Source organism: Lepidochelys olivacea (assembly GCF_965140295.1).
Source record: "Lepidochelys olivacea isolate rLepOli2 genome assembly, chromosome: 1".
Taxonomy (NCBI): domain Eukaryota; kingdom Metazoa; phylum Chordata; order Testudines; family Cheloniidae; genus Lepidochelys; species Lepidochelys olivacea.
In genome coordinates, this window is record NC_140411.1 from 29005773 (window position 1) to 29031858 (window position 26086).

The following is a 26086-nucleotide window of genomic DNA, read 5'->3' on the forward strand; positions in this document are numbered from 1 at the left end:
TTTATCATTCAAGTAAATTTTGTATCTTATTGCTTCTGTGATTTTCACCTATAAATTAGGCACATATATTTGTGAAATGGATTTTAAAAGTAACAAATCCTGAAGGCTTCAGCAGTGAGAGTCTTGCTTTACCGATATTAAGGTGTGTCCGTGCTGCTGTCAGGAAGAATTGGAATCACATTATCCATTAGTGAAACACAGTGCAGCACAATAGTAAGTGATGGATACTAAGAGTCCAGCAGAAACTTCAGGGAGCAGGCAAAACGTAATAACCTGAATTAGAATCTGGCTAGAACAGTAAGGCTTCCTCCTGTGTCTGTGTCCACCCCTCCGCTTTACAGAAAACGCCATGGGATTTTTCGTGACTGCACTTGGGTAAACTTAAAGTTTATGTTTCATCTGAAAGTTGGCAACTCAAGTAGCATAATCCTCCTCCCTGCTCCATGCTGGCATGTTGATTCAAAACCAATGGGGAAAAATCCCACTTCCTGAATCCTTAACAACACTTCCTGTACACTTGGGTGTTGCTTGTAGGTCTGCCTGATTCCAGATCTGTCCTTACGCTGTGTGGTGGCAGGACTGCATGATGTTACATGTTTGTTTTTCTTTCCAAGTTGCTTAGCAGGTTACAGTTTTGAATGCATTCTTTCATGTGTTTCAGGTACCATCTCTGCAGACCACAGCAACTCCCCTGAAACTTATGACATTCTTTTTGTGATGTTTTATTACAATGATAAAATCTAACATGAAAGGAAGTTTTTTCTAGTGGTTAGGACACTAGTCCAGCATGTGAAAGACCTGGGTTCAAGTCCCTATTCTATCACAACCCTCTTATGTGACCTTGGGCAAGTTACTTAAGGCCAGCTTTGTAAAGGTATTTAGATGCTTTAAGAAGCAGATAGGTGCCTACTGGGATTTTCAAAAGTGCCTCACTTCCATCGATTTCAATTTGTAAAATGGCAATAATAGCACTTCCCAACCTCCCAGAAGTGTTGTGTGGATAAATACATTAAAGAGCATGAGGAACTTAGATACTATGATAATAAGGACCATATAAGTATTTAAGATTATAGATATCAGTTCAGATACAGACTGATCTAGTGTGTCTCAACATTTTCAAGGTTTATTTCATAATGTAGTATTCCTCTCTTCTTACAAAAACAAGATACAGTACTGTAATTTAGATTTTAATGCTTTTAAACTTACTTAAGTAAACAAACTTTTAGTGCTTTCTGTTTCAAAGAGCCAGTATTATTCCACCCAGAAGACCTATATAATAACCTTAAGTGCAGCACACAAATACAGTCCAGTATTTGTTAGTTCATTTAATATTTGCTTACAAAAAATAAAAGCAAAGGACGCTTTGCTGTAATTTAAAACGTAAATTCTGAAAAAACACCACCACCTTGTTAAGCAGCTCTCCCATACAAGATAGACTCAATCGTTCCCTGGCCTGAGTTTGTGGAATCCATGGCACTTTGTACCACTCTGGATTAAGCTCCATGTCACTTTTTGACCCCACCAGAAATTTTCTGACTGTTCTAATCATAGTCTATTGACGGTGTCACCTTCTGTACATTTGCATTGTTCATTGTTTAAGAACTTTCCATAAGATTGTTAAGTGTGCATTGAGATCATGGAACAATCATAGAGTCACAGAACTGGAAGGGACCTCGAGAGGTCATCTAGTCCAGTCCCCTGCACTGAAGGCAGGACGAAGTATTATCTAGACCATCCCTGACAGGTGTTTGTCCAATCTGCTCTTAAAAATCCCCAGTAATGGAGATTCCACAACCTCCCTAGGCAATTTATTCCAGTGCTTAACCACTCTGACATTTAGGAAGTTTTTCCTAATGTCCAACCTAAACTGCCCTTGATGCAATTTAAGTCCATTGCTTCTTGTCCGATTCTCAGAGGTTAACAACAATTTTTCTCCCTCCTCCTTGTAACAACCTTTTATGTGCTTGAAAACTGTTATCATGTCCCCTCTCAGTCTTCTCTTCTCCAGACTAAACAAACCCAATTTTTTCAATCTTCCCTCATGGATCATGTTTTCTAAACCTTTAATAATTTTTGTTGCTCTTCTCTGGACGTTCTCCAATTTGTCCACATCTTTCCTGAAATGTGACACCCAGAACTGGACACAATACTCCAGTTGAGGCCTAATCAGCGCGGTGTACAGCAAAACAATTACTTCTCTTGTCTTTTTTACAATACTCCTGCTAATACACCCCAGAATGATGTTTGCTTTTTTTCAGCAGTGTTACACTGTTGACTCATATTTAGCTTGTGATCCACCATGACCCCAGATCCCTTTCTGCAGAACTCCTTTCTAGGCAGTCATTTCCCATTTTGTATGTATGCAACTGATTGTTCCTTCCTAATTGGTGTACTTAGTGTTTGTCCTTATTGAATTTCATCCTATTTGCTTCAGACCATTTCTCCAGTTCATTTTGAATTTTAATCCTATCCTCCAAAGCACCTGCAACTCCTCCCAGCTTGGTATCATCCGCAAACTCTCTGTGCCATTATCTAAATCACTGATGAAGACATTGAACAGAACAGGACTCAGAACCGACCCCTCCGGGACCCCACTCATTATGCCCTTCCAGCATGACTGTGAACCACTGATAACTATTCTCTGGCAACGATTTTCCAATGAGTTATGCACCCATCTTCTAGTAGCTCCATCTAGGTTGTATTTCCCTAGTTTGTTTATGAGAAGGTCATGCAAGACAGTATCAAAAGTCTTACTAAAGTCAAGATATACCACATCTACCACTTCCTCCCTATCTATAAGGCTTGTTACCCTGGCAAAGAAAGCTATCAGGTTGGTATGACACAATTTGTTCTTGACAAATCCATGCTGACTGTTATTTATCAACTTATTATCTTCTAGGTGTTTGCAATGTAAACAATCATAAAGAGACTGAGTGATGGAACTTCAACCATGGGGTCATTGGCTCAAATTCACTTTTGTCTCATGATGAATTATAATAGTCTTCAGAGGCTTCAGCGAATTCTTTTTGCCTGAAGATAGCAGCATAATATGTAGTATACAGTATACTGTCCTTAATTTTTTTAAATTAATAATTTAATACATTAATGCATAATTACAACATGTGAAAGAATGTTGAGGTCTAGTCTGCTGCCTATTTGTGATGGGAAACTTGCATTAGCTGGGATGCTTATTAGCACAACAAATGTCTGTTAAGACCCTAACCAAGTCCTTTTTATATTTCCCAGTATTACGTAGCCAATGTAGTATGATCGGTTTGTTTTTTTGAGAGAGATACAGGCTATAGATCTTATTATATAGACCATAAATAGTGCCCAAGCTCAACAAAGAAAGCAGTCTGTTCACTTTGACCTTGTCCAGTGTAAATGGTAGAACTGAAATCTTCACAGTTGCAAGAGGCTCCATACATACAGCTCTGATTCCATCTCCAATTGACGTTCGTCTTATTTCCAAGTCAGGAAGTTTCTATATCAGTCATATTAAAAAACGATTGTATAAAAACTTTACCTTTTGTGGGTTCCCCCCCTTTCCTTTACCATTTTTTCTTGAGGTAGAAATGTTATTTGTTATGAAATGTTCTTGGCTAACACTCAATGGTTTGCAGTTCAATCTCTTCAGCTGTTCTTTCTGCAAATAAAAAAAGAAATGTATTGATCTGAAAATCAATTAGAAGACCAACATTCCAAAATTAACAATCCACCTAATGTTAATATCAGAGCTGCTCTGAACCTTTTGTCATTAGTACAAACTTGCTCAGACATGATTACTCTGGGATTGTATATTATTTTTTAAATTTAGTAAAGGTATTTAAAAATATTTCAGTTAACCACATACACTGCCCCTCACCATGTTTAAAAACATAAACGATACTGGTTTCTTCAAAGAGAAGACCACTAAGATACCATAACCTGTTGTGGCTGACTATACACTGTCATCCCCAAATTTGGCCAGCCAGATAAGGGTTGCACTTTACTCTGATGTTTACAAAGCTCTGGCTCTGGCAGAATGCCTGCACTGGCTGGTTTCAGAGCAGGTGGACCTTCTCTGAACAAACTCCTTAAATCAGGACTCACAGCAAAAATAGCATTAGATTGCAAATTCCTTGATGGAAGATGGGGGAAGGGGTGGAATCTCAGAACTGAGCTCTATTTAGACCATTCCCCTGGGTGAGGTCCTGAAGCTGATGGATCATTGGGTTGGTCTGATACAACAAATTTTGTTTGCTGTTGAGTCAAATATCCTATTTTCTGCATCTGTGCCCACAGGGGAGTATGTTGTACAAAATGGCCGTCCCCTAAGAGGCTGAGTAAATGTTCAGCTTAGGTAAACCATGGCAATGTATATTTAGTGCACATAATGAAAGAGTTTTCAGCTGCAACAGCAGTTGCAGAAATACGTTGTGTATGTATGAAAACCTTTTGGGGTCTTACAAGCATAGAAGTAAGAGATGAAAGAGACCTACTGGACCAAATTTATCCCTTCTATAACTCACTGACTTTAGCAGAGTTAAAAAAAAAGATGATTTGGACCACACTGCCTCAGAACTTAAACTTTCTTTATTTGTGTGGTAAAAGGTCTATTTTTCCAGCTTGGTCACAATTAAAAAATTTAAATTGTACCCAGATAGGCAAAAATACCGACTTTTTACCAACAGGAAAAAGCCACTGGAAGGTCTGCACTGAGAAGGAAGATGGTTGAGGGCCTCAAACTAGTGAAGCGTTGGGTAGGACCTGGGTACAGAAGGAAGCATATTCTCTGTAGCATAATCTGGTATCATCTTGGCTTGTTACTCAGCCAGTACAAAAGTTGCCTGAAGCGTTGCAATTCAGAGTTGTTCCTGACAGTACATTTCCTAGTGTTTTTTTTTTAAAAAAGTCTAATTATAAGTAGGACTTTTAACAATAGCGAGCAGTCTTCACTGGCCTACATTAGAGGCTTGATCTTGAGGATCAGTAACTCTCATTGAAGTCAGTGGGAGGTATCGATGCTTAGCACCTCCCAGGACCAAATCACAAGTGAACAAATGTTCATAATTTAGGCATGGAAATCTCATTACATGATGATGTCCACACTCAGAAAATTACCTTTAAACTTGTCTCTCTTATTCTGGAATAGATGCACAGATTTATTACAGAACCACATGCAGCAGACTAAAACTGCAGACACAGCAGTGAGAAATGCAAAGAAGACAGCTACAAAATGTAAATCTTCATAGATAATCTCTAAGGAGGGAAAAACATAACATTATGAAGTTGGTCATGAGCACATATATATTTAAATGGTAGAATAAAAGAACTATTGATTAGTTCATACCATAGACAGTTAATACGATGGTGCCGTAGATGTTGGTTCCCAACTCTTCTGTTATGGTGACAACATAATAGCCAGCATCTCTCACGCCTACATTCAGAAGCTGTATAGAGCCATTTTCATAAGTATTCACTCGGTCCTTGTAACTTTTGGATATGTTAGTATAACTCCCCGGTTTCCACTCCACAATTTTGTTGGTGCCCCAACTCGACACATGCTTCCACTCAATGGAGACTATGCCTTTGCAAGAATATTCAACAGAGAGGAGAATATTTTGTGCCACAGTGGCGTTTATGTTGGGTTGCGGGACTAGTAAAGATACTCCTCCTTGGGCTGAAAAACAAGGGAGGGTTGGGCAGTGAGTGCTGATGCAGTACTACAGCAAGCATGACTTATAGTGAGGGCAGTTCATACATTATATTAGAGTGATCAGCATGACAGTGGCTAATGGTCAGGAACAGATCAGATTTCAGACTAATGCCAGGCTTAAACAATACTGTAGCATTCCTCCTTTAAGGTAGAGGGAAGAGAGGTACAGATTTTCCTAAGTGACTAGTGATTTTATTATGTACCTCAGTCTTTGGGTGCCCAACTGGAGACACCTTGATGGTGCCTAAGGGTGGATGCTCAGCATTCTCTGAAAACTGGGCCCCTTTAAGGTGTCTCAAGTTGGGAAGCCAAAATCACTATTTACTTTAAGAAACTGTTATTTTTGCTTCCTGGTTTGTTTTCAGTTTATCTATCTTAGGAACTTACGTGGTCCCATCACGGTAGTATCAGACTGTCTCACAATTTTTTCATGTATTTATCCTCACAACATCCCTTTGAGGTACGTAAGTGTAATAATTCCACTTTACAGAGAGGGAACTGAAAGACTAAGTGACTAACCCAAGGTCACAAAGGAAGTCTGCGGTAAAGGAAGAAACTGAACTTGATTGTCCCAAGTCATAGAATATCATAGAATCATAGAATATCAGGGTTGGAAGGGACCCCAGAAGGTCATCTAGTCCAACCCCCTGCTCGAAGCAGGACCAATTCCCAGTTAAATCATCCCAGCCAGGGCTTTGTCAAGCCTTACCTTAAAAACCTCTAAGGAAGGAGATTCTACCACCTCCCTAGGTAACGCATTCCAGTGTTTCACCACCCTCTTAGTGAAAAAGTTTTTCCTAATATCCAATCTAAACCTCCCCCAGGGAGGAGTCTAGCACTCTAACCCTGAACCACCCTTCCTCTCCATAAACACAGAATCAGGAGTTTTCAGGCTTTTCAGAGCGTGCACCACACCTTAATACACAGATTGTTTCATGTATGACCTCTCATTACGTCCGTGATGACAATCACATCCCAGTGGCAACTAGAGAAAATGCAGACATGCAAAAGTAATCTTAGGTTCATGTATTTTAAACTTCTTTTAATACAGTTTAGCAGCTGGAAATGAGGAAGATGAGGCACCACCAGGTGACCAGCCAGCTCTTTTTTGCAACGTCACTAAGTTCTTTGCTAACCACAGTTTGGGAACTATGAATCTATAGACTTTTCAATGTGCAATAGCTAGATGGCTCTGCTTCTCCTGAGGACTAAGAGAAAACAATTACACAAACAAAAAGCTTCACTTTTCCCTTGGATTAGGGATGGGTGCTGTTGTGGGGAGATTGTGGTGTTTAGAAGTTGCTTGTAATTATTAGAATTGGGAGCACTGGCTGCTGGGAGTCTGAAAGGACAGGAAACAGGAAGGAGGAGGAGGAGCTGAGGGGTTGGGAGAGAGAACAGAGGGTGCAGCAGCAGCTTGGTAAAGAGGTTTCCACTTTGAAAATAAAATCCTGTTGAAGCTTGTTAGTACCTTGCCTGGTTGATACAGCAGAGATGCAGCTTCCTCTTAAAAATCAGATGCTCACGCAACTGATTAAGTTTAAAAGCAGACATTTCAGGTGAATTTCAATTTCTCCTCTTCTCTCTCCCAATTGCCAGAGAAAAACAATCAGCAAACACGTTGTCTCCTTCCCTTTACAGCTCGAATTTCCTTCTTCTGGAGTTTGGCAAAGAGATATACATGCTTATGTGCTATACTGCTACAATTTTAAAATGATTTAGAAGAGATTTAGCAGACCAATTTGATTATAGAAAAAGCAACGGCTACCTGCCAATGGAACTGAAGTTAAAATCCATCCTCAGCAACAGTTAGGGAAAATTCTTCTATCAAAGAAAACCACCTGTGGATTTTCCTACTGTTTACAAATTGCACCACACAACAGTGAATCCCATTTCAGGTCATCGTCCACTTATCACATAAATATGGGTGTTGTGGCTTTGGCTATGGGATCTGGATACTGTGGATTTGGGGGGGAAGGGGAGGAAGGAAGCTGAGAGATCAGGGGTAGGGGAGGAGAGAAATAATCCAAAAAGCAGACATTCAATTGAATGGAGAAACCTGAAGACAGCACTGCCTAACAATGACTTTGGGCTGATACTGTGTGATTGTAATGTGATATAGCAAGCAACAAAAGGCCAATGCAATTTTGGGCAGCAGAGACAAAGGTATCATATTACAGAGAGGGTAGCGGGCGCCTTATTATTGACTAACTGGAGAGAATTCAGAGAAAAGCAACAAAAATGGTCAGAGGACTGGAGGGCATTTAAACCAAAATGGGACAGTGCACAAGTAATTGTACTATTCTAGGGAACAATCCTGCACTGGCCAAGGATGGGTCTAGGTCACCTACTGTAATAGTTTGGTTCCCTCTCTATTTTCTACATCCAGTAACAATGACCTTCGATTGCTGTAACCAGCACTTTTAAAACTTTCCACCCAAAGGCCTCGGACAATAGGAGTTTCTCTCTGGTGTTTAAAACGTATATATTGTCTGGAGCCCGCTAAGAGTCTGATTGTGCAGCCCTTACTTGCCAGTGAGTATCACTTACTCGTGAGAATATTCTCATCTTTGGGGATCAGCTCTGTAATTATGATCTGCTTGGTAGTCTTAGGCTGCATTTTCCAGCACTTCAGTCTCGATTCCCATTTGTTTGAAAAGGACTGAGGCCACGTCTACACTACAAACTTTGGTCGATGCAACTTATAGATTCATAGATTCATAGATATTTAGGTCAGAAGGGACCATTATGATCATCTAGTCTGACCTCCTGCACAATGCAGGCCACAGAATTTCACCCACCACTCCTAAAAAAGACCTCACACCTATCTCTGTGCTATTGAAGTCCTCAAATTGTAGTTTGAAGACCTCAAGGAGCAGAGAATCCTCCAGCAAGTGACCCGTGCCCCATGCTACAGAGGAAGGCGAAAAACCTCCAGGGCCTCTTCCAATCTGCCCTGGAGGAAAATTCCTTCCCGACCCCAAATATGGCGATCAGCTAAACCCTGAGCATATGGGCAAGATTCATCAGCCAGATACTACAGAAAATTCTTTCCCGGGTAACTTGGATCTTACCTCATCTAAAAACCCATCACAGTCCATTGGGCCTATTTACCATGAATATTTAAATACCAAAACCATGTTATCCCATCATACCATCTCCTCCATAAACTTATCGAGTTTAATCTTAAAGTTATATCAGCATAAAGCCGCCGCAGGTCGTATATTGCTTGTGTGCATGCATACTTGTGGTGGCGCTGTGTGTAGTCCCCAGGAGTGCTTGTGTCAGAGGACCATGGTTAGGTATCCTGGTGTGCAACCTGCAACCATCCAGCTCACTGTCTTTTGGGGAATTTGGCAATGCTTGGTGGAGCAGAAAGAGTAGCTCAAGGGTAACTGGGCGCAAAGGGCCAACTTCTCAATGTGCAACTGTCTCCAGCCCATAGTGTCATCTATATCTGTAATTTTTGTGCTTTTTAAAAAATCTCAGGAACCTGCAGAGCCCTCTTTGTTTCTGCCATCTCTGACTGAAGCATGGAGCCTGTGCAGTTCTGTACTATTGTCATAAGCATTGAAAGCACAGGATGCACAATCCACCAGTATTTGCAGAGCCATAAGAAGACCGGAATCAGTGTGGAACATGACAAATTTCTTGGAGGACGGATTGCTCTAAGACAGAGCAAGAACCAATTCAAGGTTGTTGGTAGTGTTCACAGAGCAGCTGCAGACAGTGGAGTGCCACTTCTGGGCCCAAGAAATGAGGAGTGACTGGTGGGATCCCATCATAATGCAGGGGTGGAATGAAGAACAGTGGCTGCAGAACTTACAGATGTGCAAGGCTACATTCCTGGATCTGGGTGCTGGGTTCATTCCAACCGTCCAGCACAAGGACACCAAAATAAGAGCTGCACAGACAGTGGAGAAGCGAGTGGCGATCATGCTGTGGAAACTGGCAATGCCAGATTGCTACTGGTCAATGCAAAATCATTTTGAAGTCAGAAAATCCACTGTGGGTGCTGTTGTCATGCAAGTGTGCAGGACCCATTAATCATCCGCTGCAATGCAGGACTGTGACTCTCGGCTTTGTGCAGGACAGAGTGGATGGATTTGCAGCAATGGGGTTCCTGAACTGCATGGGAGCAATAGATGCCACATATGTCCCTATTTTAGTACCAGACTACCTTGTCACAGAGTACAACAGAAAGAGCTACTTTTCTGTGGCTATGCAAGAACTGGTGGATCACCAAGGAAGCTTCACCAACATCCCTATGCCCAGTGCCCCCCGTACCCGTTATGCCCAGCACCCCCCCCCACAAATTCCCCCACCATAAAGGCACAGTGCCTTGCACACCAATACCGCTGCCCAACACCCCCCTATAGCCCCACCACAACTGCCCAACACCCCACACAGAACCACCCACTCCCTAGTGCCCCAACACACACAGATCCCGGGAATCACTCCAACCCCTTGGGAGCAATGCAATCAGCCAGGCCTCCTCTACCTCCGCCTCATCCTTGCTGTTCACCCCGGGGGCCTGTGGCTCAGTCTCCTTGGAGGTATCCGTGGTGGTCTGTGGGGTGGTAGTGGGGTCTCTCCTATGTTTGTCATGCAGCTCTTTGTAAAAGCAGCAGGTTTGTGGCTTGGTACCAGATTGACTGTTGGCCTCCCTGGCCTTCTGATACGCCTGATGCAGTTCCTTTGCTTTCATGCAGCACGAGTGCTGGTCCCTGTTGTACCCCTTCTGCATCCCCCACGCAATCTGCTCATAGATGTCCATGTTTCTACAGCTTGTCCATATCTGTGCTTGTGGAGCTGCTTCTCCCCACAGGCGCAGGAGATCCAGTATCTCCTATCTACTCCAAGCTAGAGCACATTTGGAGAGTGTAGCCGGCATGGTCAACTGGGCAGTTGCACGTAACAAAGGAGATCTGCTCGATGTGCTCGCCAAGCTGGACAATCAGGAAAAGGCATTGCAAAAACTTGTGGGGATTTAAAGCGGGGAGCGAGGGGGTTTCCAGTCTCCATGACCCCTGGGCAATGGAGTTCACAATTGTGACCAGAGTGGTCAGCGTCAGGCATTGTGGGACAGCTGCTAGAGGACTGTTAGGGTCAACATAAGTAATGCAGTGTCTACATTCTCACTGCATCAACCTCAGTACATCACTCATGGCTCAACACCACTCAGGGAGGTTGTGTTACTGCATCGCTGTAATGGGGTACTTACACTGGTAGGAGACAAATTAAGTGTAGCCACATGAACAATTAGGTCAATGCAAAGCAGCTTATATTGACCTAACTTTGTAGTGTAGACCAGGCCTGAATGACAATCTCTGAATTTTCTGGATCAGAGGTGCGGAGTCAACTTGATTATCTACTGTGTTGGTTCCTTGACATCTTTAACAGTTCTCACTTATAACTGGAAAAACTAGGTGTGGCTATAAACCTATGTAACTAACGCTATAATGTAAAAGGCTGTTTGTTTTGGCAGGCATGGGTGAATATCTGCCAGTGGGTGGGGTTTTCACATATACTCTCCTGGCAAACACCTTCAGTGTTTAGCTCATACCTTACACATATGTGGGTTTCTGCTTACACATTTTATCTACCATGTGCCTCTTGGTTGTCTCATTCTGAAACAGTTTACTAGCTATTTTGTTAGAGAACAGATCATAGACTAGCACAGTGGCTGAGATTCGAATCCTTATGAGCCACACAAGGTCCCATCCAAGTCAACAGCAAAACTCTCTCTGACTGATGCTATGGACACATGGCATATTTAAAAACTAGTGTATCAACTTGATAACTGTTATATGTATTATTATGGGCAAGCTAGTGACTATATCCTTGGCTCAGTGGAGGAGTTATCAGGTTTCCTGAAGGAATTAAAGTCATTGGGGGAATAATTAATCAAATTCCCAACACAGATAACAAGCCTGGGGACGTGTCACCCTGGGGGCGATAGTATAGACTGGTCTAGATACTGTAGAGAGTTCTGCCACACAAGACCTCCTTGATGTGAGGCAGTGGGTCGCTCGCCCAGTGTTGCTAACTCTCAACATTTTTTCATGAATGTTGGGATTTTGGCTGGGGCTGACACTGCTCTGGCCATGAGGCCAGGATCTCCAGACCTACAGTGAATTTATTTGTTTGAGCTCTGCCTGAGGGGAAATCCCCTCTGATTGGCTGTCTGCCTTGCTTTCCCACCTCCTGGGGTTGAGTGACCAATCAGAGCTGCTGTAGGAAGAGCTCTTTCTCTCTCTCTCTCTCCATAGTAACCTGAAGTCATTCTCACAGAAGGGGAGGGGAGGAGGGAACAGAAAGAGCCCAACAGCTCAGCTGGCTCCCTCCTCCCGTCCTGTGAACAACAGAGGCAGGACAGCGCCTCCGCTCCCTGCCTCTGCCTCCCTGCAGCATCCAGCCCAGAAAGGGACAAAGGGGGGTGATGAGCCCCCTGGAGCTGCCCCACCACCTGGAAGGGGGAGAGGGACCCTGCTGCAGCAACCCCGGGTCTGGGAGAGGTGGGTGAAGAACCCCAGGAGGAGCAGAGGTGGGGCTGTGATGCGGGTAGGGTGGGGGGCAGGACTGGTTTGGAGACTGGGGGAAGAATTCATTGCTGGGAAGGGGATGGGCTGATGTGGGGGCTGAGAGCTCTGCAACAGAGGCTAAAATCACCACACGTGTTACTCTGGGAGATTTGGTGACACACACTGGGGATGGGCAGGGGAAGTTTAAAAATCAAAACAAACCAAAAAACCCACCACTATCATCTATCTATCTATCTATCTACCTATCTATCTAATGATTTTTGGACCTATCTTATGATTCTGAGAGAGTCTGAGTCATGACTTTTGAACCTTTGGGTTTGGCGATACTGCTCACCCTCAATCCAAGAATGGACTTGAGACTGTGACCAAGAAAGGCAGACCCTGAAGTACTTAATCCTACCAGAGTCCCTATATGGATGATGGATGTCTGCCTGGTAAGTCTTCAAATATTCAATTTGTTAAGAACATAAGAGTGGCCATACTGGGTCAGACCAAAGGTCCAACTAGCCCAGTATCCTGTCTTCTGGCAGTGGCCAATGCCAGGTGCTTCAGAGGGAATGAACAGAACAAGTAATTATCAAGTGATCCATCCCCATCCATTGCCCATTCCCAGCTTCTAGCAAACGGAGGTTAGGGACACCATCTCTGCCCATCCTGGCTAGTAGCCATTGATGGACTTGTCCTCCATGAATGTATCTAGTTCTTTTTTGAACCCTGTTATAGTCTATAGTCTTCGTTGTTTTTAAAGGTATGTTTTCTCTGTAATGCTTTTGTTCTGAATAACTGATACTTTGCTTTAGGAAAACTGGCTGGTCACTGATTAACCCTGTTATTGCCTCTGAGAGAACAGGACTGCAGGTGCTGAACTAAAGTCAGACCTGCTGAGATAATCATAGTAAATTAAAAGATTCTGCAGCCTAAGTCCCAGTCTGGAGGAAGCAGACTGCAGGATCCCGCTCTGAGAAAGGGCTGGAGGCCCAAGATCTAAGTGGGATGTCCTTAAGGAGGCCATAGAGGGGTCAGAGGTGCAATTACCTTGGGAACTGTGACATATTTGATGGCAGCATGTGTGGGATTTATGAGCATGGTGAATTTCCAACAAGTTCCAACAGCAGTGAAAGCAAGTATTGTAGAAGGAAAAAGGGCACTGAGAAAATGTGTCTCATAACCTCTTGGGGAAAGGGAAGCTTTGGGCAGGGGAGGGAAGAGTTGGGGATGCTTTTGTAGCAAGCGGGTTCTGTTTAACTGTGGACAGCCAAGGTGAAAGGAAACAAGCTGTTTGGAGCAAAGTGGGTGAGGAACTCACAGTTCTCCAGAGAAGCCATGTGCAAGACAGGGAACCTCAATTCCTCAGAGGATTCTGTCTTAAGGATGATCCTGGGATGATCCTGGGAACTACAGGCTGGTCAGCCTCACCTCAGTCCCTGGAAAAATCATGGAGCATGTCCTCAAGGAATCAATTCTGAAGCACTTAGATGAGAGGAAAGTGATCAGGAGCAGTCAGCATGGATTCACCAAGGGAAAGTCATGCCTGACTAATCTAATTGCCTTCTATGATGAGATAACTGGTTCTGCGGATGAAGGGAAAGCAGTGGACGTGTTATTCCTCGACTTTAGCAAAGCTTTTGACATGGTCTCCCACAGTATTCTTGTCAGCAAGTTAAAGAAGTATGGGCTGGATGGATGCACTACAAGGTGGGTAGAAAGTTGGCTAGATTGTCGGACTCAACGGGTAGTGATCAATGGCTCCATGTCTAGTTGGCAGCCGGTATCTAGCGGAGTGCCCCAAGGGTTGGTCCTGGGGCCGGTTTTGTTCAATATCTTCATAAATGATCTGGAGGATGGTGTGGATTGCACCCTCAGCAAGTTTGCGGATGACACTAAACTGGGAGGAGTGGTAGATATGCTGGAGGGTAGGGATAGGATACAGAAGGACCTAGACAAATTGGAGGATTGGGCCAAAAGAAATATGATGAGGTTCAACAAGGACAAGTGCAGAGTCCTGCACTTAGGACGGAAGAATCCAATGCACTGCTACAGACTAGGGACTAAATGGAAGGAAGGACTTAGGGGTGACAGTGGACGAGAAGCTGGATATGAGTCAACAGTGTGCCCTTGTTGCCAAGAAGGCCAATGGCATTTTGGGCTGTATAAGTAGGGGCATTGCCAGCAGATCGAGGGACGTGATCATTCCCCTCTATTTGACATTGGTGAGGCCTCATCTGGAGTACTGTATCCAGTTTTGGGCTGCACACTACAAGAAGGATGTGGAGAAATTGGAGAGAGTCCAGCGAAGGGCAACAAAAACGATTAGGGGACTGGAACACATGAGTTATGAGGAGAGGCTGAGGGAACTGGGATTGTTTAGTCTACGGAAGAGAAGAATGAGGGGGGATTTGATACCTGCTTTTAACTACCTGAAAGGTGGATCCAAAGAGGATGGATCTAGACTATTCTCAGTGATAGCAGATGACAGGACAAGGAGTAATGGTCTCAAGTTGCAGTGCGGGAGGTTTAGGTTGGATATTAGAAAAAACTTTTTCACTAAGAGGGTGGTGAAACACTGGAATGCGTTACCTAGGGAGGTGGTGGAATCCCCTTCCTTAGAAGTTTTTAAGGTCAGGCTTGACAAAGCCCTGGCTGGGATGATTTAGTTGGGATTGGTCCTGCTCTGGGCAGGGGGTTGGACTAGATGGCCTCCAGAGGTCCCTTCCAACTCTGTTATTCTATGATTCTATGATTAAGCCCAGTAAACTCTCCAGAGTGGTGAGGAAATTGAGACAGGTAAATGCATATGTAACGCCTCCAGACCCTGGTCATCAGTGGGCGGGATCGAACCAGGGAGCTCTGGAGTTTAGTGCATGAGTCTCTACAGCATGAGCTAAAAGCCAACTGGCTGTTAGCTAAGGCTGTAGAGCAGACTCATTTTTCTCTCTCTAAGTGGCCTCGGTGCCACTATGTGGGACAGCCCACCACATTCAGGAGGTGTGTGGCTTACATTTATTATTTTGTCTAGATTTGTATATTTCTTGTGCTATTTAAGTAAAGAGTAATTGTGTCTGGAATCTGATGCAAAGTCTGTCTGTTGGCTTTCACTGTCACATGTCCTGAACAATTAAACTATAAACCTGAGTACCCATAAGGTAGAACTGTGGGAACAGGTGTGCTTAAATTACAGGGGACTTTGAGGGGTCAGCATCAGTCCCGAGGGCTAGGCAGTTAGACTGGGTGGTCTCAGCTCTCAGTAGTGGGTGTGAGACAGGGGATCTGCACCCAGAGAGTGTATCTAAAGACCCCAGCAAGGAGCAGTGCCTGTACTCTGTTCAGACACATGAGACTTGCAAAGCACAGAGGGCCCAGGGAAGTAGGCCTCAAACACAGCAGCCTGGGGAGTGCCCAGCCAGAGAGGGAACTCTACCAGGGCAGTGTGTGTGTGATGCTCTCATTTACATCCGGGTTTCAGGACAGAACCTCTTTTTTGAGCTTGCTTTCTCTGTCTGAAAGGGGTTTTCAAATAAACAATAGCTGGAGTTTTTGCAGATTGGAAAGAGCCCTGATTGGTCCACTTCTCAATTGGTGCCTCCCCTGCATCTGCGGCTGATTGGGCCATTCCCCTGCAAGCCAAAGGGTCCAGATCCTGCCCCCCTCTCGCAATGCTGGGAAGGGGGTCCCACAGGGAGGTTCTGACCAATGGCTGTTGCTGCATCCTGGCCTTGTGCCAGCTGCCCTGCCACCGACAGGGAGCAACACTGCCCCCCACCTCCAGTGAGTACCCCCACCACAGGTACCCCCTCCTGCACTGCCAACTGTACCCCCTATTTCCCCCTCCCACTGTCCTCTTTTTGGGAACCTGAAATATGGTAACCGTAGCTCTCATTATTTTCAGTGGGGCCAAGCTTTGTCAATTCTGTTAGAAGTAAACAATCTGTGGCTGACACTGCAGAGCCCAAATGGCTAAACAGATAGAGACTGAGATTTTAAAAGCTATCTAGGGCACTTGTGCACTTACCTTCCTTTACAGCTAATTAATTATCTCAAATCAGGCACCCCAAATTACTAGTCACTTTTCAAAATCTTGGCCTACATTTTAAAAACATGTCAATAATCAGGCCCGGATTAACCAACGTGCATTCGGTGCCCTTGCACAGGTCCCTCATCACAGGGGCCATTGACCACAGAAAAACCCCACCCCCACCCCCCAAACCTGTGTGGTGCTGCGATCCCACGGAAACATGCCAGGTTGCAACATTACTCACTCAGATTTGGCCCTGCTGCCTCTCATGATGTAGAGGTGGCTGGGCCAAACCTGAATGAGTGACACTGTGACCGGGGCTGGACCTGTTCCCTTCTGCCATAACCACTAAACTATCAGAAGGCTTGCCATGCCCCACCAGAAAGTCAGATGCTGCCCCTAAGGGGGAGCACCCCCCCAGCTGAGAACCTCTGTTCTAGGGAGCTGAAGGGGGCAGGCGGGCAGCACACAGAAGTTGTGCCTAGAGAGGCAATTGTCTTGTATATCACATGGTCCGTCTAGTTTAAGGAAGAGGAAGGCAATTTCCATAGTGCATAGGGTCCCAAAATTCTTTAATCTGGACCTGCCAGTAATACTTTTAAGAAAGAAGAAATGTTTGCAATTACAGTTCTACGGCAATATGTTTTACTTTAACAAGCAAAGTGAAAGAATGTAACATGATGAATGATATTAACTCTATTTAATGTTGGATTTGTTTGGAATTGTTGCAGAAGCAAAACCTATTTCCACAGGAATATCATGCCAATATATAGCACTTGCTCGGCAGTATTGCAAATTTGTCTCTTGCCTCAAGCTGTAATAAAACTGAATGTGTCAACACAGGAATACAGATCAAGGAGTAGGATAGAGGGGGCTGTTATATATTTCCTAGCAAAGGTGAGCTTTGGTCCAGACGGCTGTGTGTAGTGCCTTCAGCTGTTTAATATGTGTAGTGTTGTCATACAGAAAATATATCCTGCAGAGCCAGGGCTCTGAAACTTTTTCACACAGCAGAATGCTTCCTAAGCTAGAGCCCCTCTTGTGGATGCCACCCTTCACAGCCCTCGAGGCAGCTATCTGTGGTATTTACATGGGCCTCATCACTGAGGAATAGGGTGACCAGACAGCAAGTGTGAAAAATCAGGACAGGGGGTGGAGGGTAATAGAGGCTTATATAAGAAAAAGACCCAAAAATCGGGACTGTCCCTATAAAACTGGGACATCTGGTCACCCTACTGAGGAATCTGAGCCCTTCATGATCCTTAATGCATTTATCCTCACACCACTTCTGTGAGGGGGGGCAGTGCTAATATCCCCATTGTACAGATGGAGAACTGAGAAACTAAATGAGACAGATAGGAAGCCAGTGATAGAGCAGGGAGTTGTATCGGGGTCTGCCATGTCTCAGGCTGGTGCCATAACCACTGGGCCATCCTTCCTCTCTCATAGCTAGACTCTGTGTAACTTGTTTATATGAAAAGTAATATGAGGAAACAAGCTGAAAATCAGCTCACTTTAACATGATGGGTGAGATTAAAAAAAATCTTATGGAAATCCTAAAATAGACTTGGACTGGGTTACAGCGAGCAGCAGATGTCCCTACCAAAGACTGATAGATGCTTCACTCTTGTGCCGAACAGCTTTGCGGCTCTCCAAACAGCATTCTACAGACCACTGAAAAGTACTGTCCTGAAGTTGTTCCTTGTAAACAATAACATGGGGAAATTACTGCACATTAAAAATAGTTTCATTATAACATCGGCGTCAGTGTTCTCAGTGCAATGGCAATTCAACAGGATGCTGTCAGAATGCAGTTCTGACTCCGTTAGTACACTCAGACTATGATAACTTACAAAGAGATACTGTGACTAAAGCTGAGAGGGAAACAGTTTTCCCATCCTGTGAGATTTCAAAAAAAATTAAAAAATCCTATTCTGCATTGGGGAGAGAGTGACAGCAATTGCACCTCCACCCCTCCCAAATAGCGTAGGCTTGTGGCACTCACTTGCGATGTAGAAGACCACATTCAAGTCCCTGCTTTGCCTGAGACTTATTTTTCTCTTCATTGATCCTGTTTGTTATTGTGTAATTTTTAAGCATTGCATCTCTGTCCGGAGCATTGGATGGACATCTTTTTATTACTAAAGTCTGAATAAAGTATATAAAGAATAAAATTTTCTTTGGCTGAAACTCCAAACAGTGTCTATCACCTATCTGCATTTATAAAGTACCTGTCCTTAGATACAGAGAGATGTGCACAAGAGTAACTAACCACAGGAGATTCCAAGAACAAGCTTTTTAAACAGACACGATTACCCACTCACCCCGAACTAGAACTCTGTTTCTTCAGTTCCCAAAACACACAGCTCCACCAACTGAGCTTAACAGCAGTCACCCATTTATCATAGTGGCAAGTCCCTTATCCTCTCTGTTATGTCTCTTGCTCTTTATCAATAAACATAACATGAAGGAACCCCCTGGGCACAGGGGGATCCAAGGAACTGTGTTCTCTAAATATATCAAACATGCAAGGCCTAGCTACATATACGCACTGCTGTGCTGGCAGGGTTGTGGTGGTTTCTGAAACACAGAATACAATGAGTGCCACTAGAGTGCTCACAAAATATGTAAAGGGATACTAACCCAATTCCTATACACTACACTCTCTGCGGGCAACATTAGCCCTTCCCCACCCTACCCAAAGTCAGTATCTTACATTGTGACATGTTACAACATACTTGCTGGACTCTTGAGACTAAAAATCTGGAGGACACACTTGAAATTTCCAAAGCCCTGTCCCAGTTACAAATATCAGAATCCTATTTTTGTGTGTCCTTCAGACACGCCAATTCTACCAACTGGTATAACTGGAATGGTCAGATACACGGTGAATATAAATATAATTTTATAAAAACTGAACCATTTACTTCATGCCATGGAACAAACAACAATATAAATAAATATACATTTTCCATGTTTGTCAGGAAGGACTTTACTCTAAAATCTTGCATTTAATAGAAAAATTATCTACCACTGCTGGGGTAACCTGCTGTGTAAGTTAATTGCCTGGGCCAAAAAAGCAAGTTCTGTCGTGGGTTTAAGTGCACAGTCACTTAGCAATTGACCCGCAATGTTTTCAGGACTACAGAAGCACTGCTATCAGATTGGTTATAAACCATTGTTATAAAGTGTAGTCAATCATTTGAGACAACAGCAATGTATAAACTACATAAAGGCAGTCAGTTATTTGTCAGAGTTGTAATTCACATGTAATAAATTCTCCCCATTTTCATAGCGGTTTAGGGCCTGATTTTCAAGGACAATGGTGAATCCAAAAGCACACCTAACTTGCACACACAGTTACCAGGATTGCGTGATCAAATCAGGGAGCTGTACACACACACCTTGTCCAGTTATGCGTGTAATAGGCCTGTTGAATGTACAAATACCTAACTTGCATGGGTAAGCACAACAATTGTGCATGCACTTTTTTTGCAAGCAGATTTGGATGAAACAGCTGAAATATGAACTTTCAGAAGGCAAATAATTAACAAAAATTGTGCTGGTGAAGGATGCTTGAAGACTGAAATCCTCAGTTATTGACCCAAAACACCTGGAAGAGTGAAGGGTAAGTTTCACTACTGAAGGGTTGTTTTGTGTTGTTACTAGAACATCGTCTTGTTTGGGGGGAGCTGTTGGCGAGCACCTCTCCTTTAAATTCTTTTCATGGCCCTTCTTGCTGTGCTCAATTGAAAAAAATATAAAATTTGCAAATATTTGCACCCTTGAAAACACAGAAAGCCTGACTCTCAGGTAAACTAGGGCCACTTTATGCCACTATGGCAGCATAAAGGTACCTTCCAGTGAGTGTAAATGATCTCCACAGAAAAGATCATTTAGGACTGTGTTTGGAGTTTTGTGGAGAGTTCACAAATTTGATTTCAGCAAAGGCAAACACAGAAAGAATAAAATTCTCAATGGAAAAATTGTACTTTCAAAATTCAATTTCCCCTCCCAACCTAAGAAAATAAATGGGATAAATTGCCAGCACCCTCCACTCTTAGTTACAGCTGTGAGGTCTATCAGCCTTCACTACAGCAGCACAGCATCTAACCTGCAGAATTGTTATTACTGGTGGAGTTGCAAGATGGAAAAAACAGTTTAATTCTCACATCACAGGTTTGTAAGATCGGCACTAGGGATAAAACCCCATCTTTGTATTTGTTTACTGAACACATTTGATCTGGAATCCCCAAGAAATGATAAACATGGAATCCCTCAATGCCAGTGTTACAATGTAATTTTTCAGGGTAAAGGCACATTTGCTGTGGCTGCACAGGATTCTCCTCGCATAGGCCCTCCTGGTAGGTCTTTTGCACATTGGTCAATTTCACTTTTTACTTGTGAAAAATTAAATAGGAGCTGTGAAAATTAGGTTAAATTAATTGTTCTGGCGACAATTCAAAATTGTTTAAAAAGATTAATTCTCCATATCAGGTGTTTATTTAAAGGGGCTTTGCTGTTCTTTGGTTTATGTGTTGGTGTGGTCATGGCAAGTGTATTCCTTTTACCTTGCTCTTTAAAGTGACTTGCTTTGATAAATGCATGGTATTGTTTTGAACATGGTAATTGTATTCCTTTCACAGAATGCATTTTCCGGCAGAATTTTCTGCCAGAAAATTAACTGCAAACATTTTAAAATCTTTGTCTAACATACATAAAGTCTGGCAATCTGAAAAGTAAACATATAAATATATTTTAGCATGCAATCAGTTTGGATCTCTTGAACCTGCCCAATCCAAATAGGCAACCTTGAAAGCAAATATCAAACCCTAATCCATTTTCTTGTGAATGACTGCAAGATGACTCTGTGAGTACATGTGCTGAGCTGCAAGGAATAACTAAAAATCCCTTTAACTAAAATCCCAGAAATATGAATAGACTGAACTGACAGGAAGACACCATTGCTCGTATCATGGGATCTCCATCTTCTGCAGACTATAAATCCTGGACTACAAGTTATTCAACCTGCAGAGGTTCAAAATTGAAACTAATGCACCATATACTGGACCTTAACATGGCTACATAAATTGAGTTTATGCATTCTGATCGCGTATATGTTTGGAGAAAAGCTGGCAGCTATGAAATTATTCATGAAGAGGAGAAAGCTTTGAAATAAAATGTTATTGACCGTTAGTAAAATTACCAAAGGGCTAATGGCTACATCACTCCCCTTCTGTATCCTACTGTAGCTGAAGATATGGAATTTAATCTTTATAAAGATGTAAACAGAAGGACTGTTAAGTGAAGTGACTTGCACAGAGTTGCACAACAAGTCATTATCAGAGGCAGGCACTCCTGACTCCAATATGAATACCCTCTCTGCTTGTCCTGGCTGCTTCTATTAACCCTCTCCTTGGAAGTAACACAGGAAACACCACGTCAAATACATACCTAGTTTAATTCCACTGACTGTACTACACCAGGGATGAGCTTGGCTCACCATCTTTAATATACTCGGGGTGTTTTGTGTTTTTGAGTTAAGCTTATTTTAGCTTTTTGCTGACTGCACTGCCATATTTCTCAATTTTGCTCTGGCCCTTCGTCCTAAGTACAGTTTGTTTGCACTAAATGTTCTTGTTTCCTCTTGTGTTTAAAAATAAAGGAGAAAAATATGATTAGTAGAACCCTCCTCTTTCTCAGCCAGGGGTGGGAATTACACCTGGTTTCCAGCTTTGTTGGGTCACTACTAAATCCATGTGCTCTCATCCTGCCTGGGAGTTGAAGCTCACCCAATGCTGAATGCTCATCTGCTTTCTTACTTCCGCGGAAGGAGTAGGGAACAGAAATTGGGGCTATATGTCTCCAACAATTAACATTGTCAGGGCAAAGAGCAGCTAAGTAGATTCCCCACAACACACAAACTCCAGCAGCATGAATGAAAAGTACTGCCAGAACAGTCTTAGCTACTTTTCCAAGGCCAAGCACTGTGTAGACTTACACCCCATGCTGTCCCTCCCACATTGCGGGGTCCCAGAGCCCGGCCTCCAGCCTGAGCTTGAATGTCTACACTGCAATTAAACAGCCCCTTAGCCTGAGCGCCGCAATCCCAAGTCAGCTCACATGGGCCAGCTGTGGTGTTTAATTGCAGTGTAGACATACCCGCTGAGTTCAGTTTGGCATCAGGGGCTGGAAGTGCATATGCCACAAGACCACAATGTAAACATTCCCCTGCTCTCAAAGACTTAGGAACTACATTGTTCATACACAGCTCAAAGGGCTGAGAGAGAGAGAGAGCAGAAACAAAGATTGGAAGAGAGATGGGAAGAAAGGAGACGGGGAGAAGGAAAGGGGAAAAGAAGGAGAGAAAGGGAAAAGTAAAAGGGGGTGGAGAAAAGAAGGTAGGGTGAGGAAGAGAGAGAGAAAGCTGGGGAGAGCACAAAGCAAACAGATTAAACTCATCCAGGACACTTACTCTGTAGAGCCCACCCAGCAGCCAGGCAGAGGGTCACAATCCCCAGTATGATGCCTTGTCTTCTGCAGCCCTGTAGAGGTCTCATTAGAGAGAAGAGCAAATCCCGGGGGTTGCATTTAACAGGGTATCTGGGCCAGTATGACCTGCTCCGAGGGCTGCCTGGCTAAGAGCTATCAGGCCTCTCTCCTTCTCCTGAGTTGCCACTGATCCTAGGGCAGACCCAGTTCAGCTGGTTGCAGGCTCTGACTAAACCAGTTCTCACACTCTTTGTCTCTGCCGGAGCTTGAGATTGTTCTGCCGGCCACGCACAAAGCACACACATAAGCAGTAGGCTACTCCCATTGCTCACAACCTGTGATCCTCTGGTATTGATTTAAGATGCAATTGGCTGAGGGCGGCAATGAGAAGAGGAACTACTATACAGAGTTATGCTGTAATACAGCCAGGAAATGAGCATCTAATTGGCAGTTCTGCAGAGGAGCCAGCAATGCTGCTCCGTTACTATGCACTATTCCAACGTCACCACTTTAGAACTGGGCCACATTCATCCCTGGTGGAACTCTGCTGACTTCAGCGGAGTTAGATCAGGGAAAAGTTTGTGCCAGTTCCTTTGTCTGGGAGGAAATACATCACAGTGGCAGGGAAACAGACTATATGGGGTGTAATGTCCTCTAACTCTGCCCTCCACGCCATCTAGGCCCAAGGTTCAGACCCCCTTTGGTGAGACTCCCCTTAGAGAACCTCAGAAGACAAATCCCAAGTGAGGCTGCTGTCTCTTTTATTTCTAGGCACACTGGATTGTTTTACTGTAATATCCAGGAACTCACGGGTGATGTAAATAACATAAGCAAGCCTGTACAACAGCAACTCTGTGTTCCTCCAGACATGCATGATCAAAGAGTGCAGCAGAACCACCCAACCTCCAGTGCACCTTCCCCCACAGAAATGAGTGACTGCTTTTCACTCCACCACTCATGGGTCATCGTTTTCCCTCTCTCCAGAAATCAATAAGAAAGCGCTTCATGAGTTACTTAGATTGTAAGCTCCTTGGGGCAGGGGCTGTCTTTTGTCCTGTATACAACACCTAGCACAATGGGATTCTGGTCTATGACTAGGCCTCCTATGTGCTATGGTAATACAAACAGTAACAGTGATCAGAATGAGTTTTTCCACACTGAAATTAAGCTTGATACACATTTGGGGCCTGATCCTGAAAACTCTCAATCACTTAAGGCCTCAGTCTCCTACCCTTATTCACTTTGGCTATTTGAGGGGTAAGGGACTCCTCAGTGGGTGGCAGAATAATCCATCCTTTCTCTCACAAGTCATGCCATTGACTCCAATGGGATGACCCGCATGAGGGAAGGGTTTGCAGAACGGGGCCAAAAGTAGGATTCTTTTGTTCTCTTGCTTATATTTTCTTTTCCTTGTGGCATTTAAAACTCACAAAAGGCACCAGATTTGCTTTGCCAACCCTAGAGATTGAAGTCATCTGATCACAGAACACGTGCAGCGTAGACAACAGCAGTGCAAGTTTCCCTACACACACAGCAGCAGACCTTAGCCCTAACTGGAGGAAGCACCTTCAGGAATGAGAAGAAAGTTAATTATCTGTGTACCTAGGGATCTTAGGTGCTGGAACTAGGGGTGCTGCTACACCATCTGTCTGTCTTGAAGAAGTTTCCATCATATACCGGGTTTAGAGTTTGGTTCAATGGCTCTCAGCACCCCCACTATAAAAATTGTACCAGCACCCCTGCTAGGGATACTGGACTGAAGTCCTGTGAAGTCACATACTAGCTGGTAATGGCCACAGGTATAAGTTAGTCTCAAAAACAGCAACCATCTTGCCTCCTTGGAAGAGAGACAGCTCTAAACAGGCAAAAAGCAACAATTCTGTAGTTCCTAATTTGCTCAACCCAAATGACAGATTCCTAGGATGAAGTATAGCAGTGTGTTAAGTGGGTACAACTTCACTGAAGTCTGTTTCCTTACTCAGTGAAGTAGTGTTGCCATTAAGAAAAGCTTGAAAACATGGCCCCCTTCAAGGTTAAAAATAAGAAGGTAAATAAAAAGAATCCAAAATATATTATTTGGGGGCTTAATTCATGATTTTTGACCTCTTGGGTTGGTCAGATTTCCTGGATATAAGTGACTTTCATGGATTCTGTATGTCTGGCCTCCACAGAGCAGCATACAGTACTATAGCATGCTACATATGTATATATAACTGTAGAAAATTATCTTGTATTATTTGAGAAATGGTGTGTGATCTTGTTATTAAAGATGGTAGGCTAATGTATGTGCAAAAGGGGGCAGCGTTAATGTTACATATACATCCTTAGTTTTGCCATTTTCTGATAAGAATTTAACTGTACAACCTAAACCTTTTTTGAGAGAATTGTTAATAAAATTGAGGCGAATATAAAATTATGCAGCCACAATACCCAGATGGGCACAGATACCTTCTTCAATGCCAAGGAGTGTGAGTGTCGGTTGGTGTGAAAATAAGCGAGGAGTGGTAATGGTGCATCTGCAGGTGAGAACTGACTGCTTTGCTTGGTATGCCCACACAGCACAATCACACCCAAAGACAGCTCTTCATTGGAGGCCGGAGGCTGTTTTTTGCATAGATGTCATAGTAGTGGGCCAATAATGGGGATAAAAATGGAATTTATAAAACTAAGGATACGTGACTGTGCTACTGATTGTCACTATGGACAACTAGCATCCCACTAGAGTCACAGGTCCAGCAATGATATGTTGCCAGGTCATTTTAAGAATTTTTTCTTTGCACCAAAGTAGCTATCTTTAGTAGTCACACATTTCCTATAGTCAAGGGATTGGAGAGGTGTATAACACAGCAGCCTTTTCTCCAAGAGCCATTTTCTTGGTGTCATAAATATAAAGGGAAGGGTAACCACCTTTCTGTATACAGTGCTATAAAATCCCTCCTGGCCAGAGGCAAAATCCTTTCACCTGTAAAGGGTTAAGAAGCTAAGGTAACCTCGCTGGCACCTGACCCAAAATGACCAATGAGGGGACAAGATACTTTCAAATCTGGAGGGGAGGAAACAAAGGGTTTTTCTGTCTGTGTGATGCTTTTGCTGGGAACAGATCAGGAACGCAGCCTTACAACTCCTGTTAAGTTAGTAAGTAATCTAGCTAGAAATGCGTTAGATTTCCTTTTGTTTAATGGCTGGTAAAATAAGCTGTGCTGGATGGAATGTATATTCCTGTTTTTGTGTCTTTTTGTAACTTAAGGTTTTTGCCTAGAGGGATTCTCTATGTTTTGAATCTGATTACCCTGTAAGGTATTTACCATGCTGATTTTACAGAGGTGATTCTTTTACCTT

At 43.4% G+C, this 26086-nt stretch overlaps 1 protein-coding gene across 1 annotated transcript; it reads right to left on the reverse strand.

Moving 5' to 3' along the window:
* Positions 1 to 3602: 3602 nt before the first annotated feature.
* VSTM5 (V-set and transmembrane domain containing 5) lies at positions 3603 to 22815 on the reverse strand (the record flags this gene model as incomplete). The annotated part of the gene is made up of 4 exons (XM_084617557.1): positions 3603 to 3646; positions 5104 to 5241; positions 5333 to 5662; positions 22731 to 22815. 4 exons carry the CDS (start codon positions 22813 to 22815, stop codon positions 3603 to 3605), a joined length of 597 nt encoding a protein of 198 aa, XP_084473683.1.
* Between the last annotated feature and the right edge of the window lie 3271 nt (positions 22816 to 26086).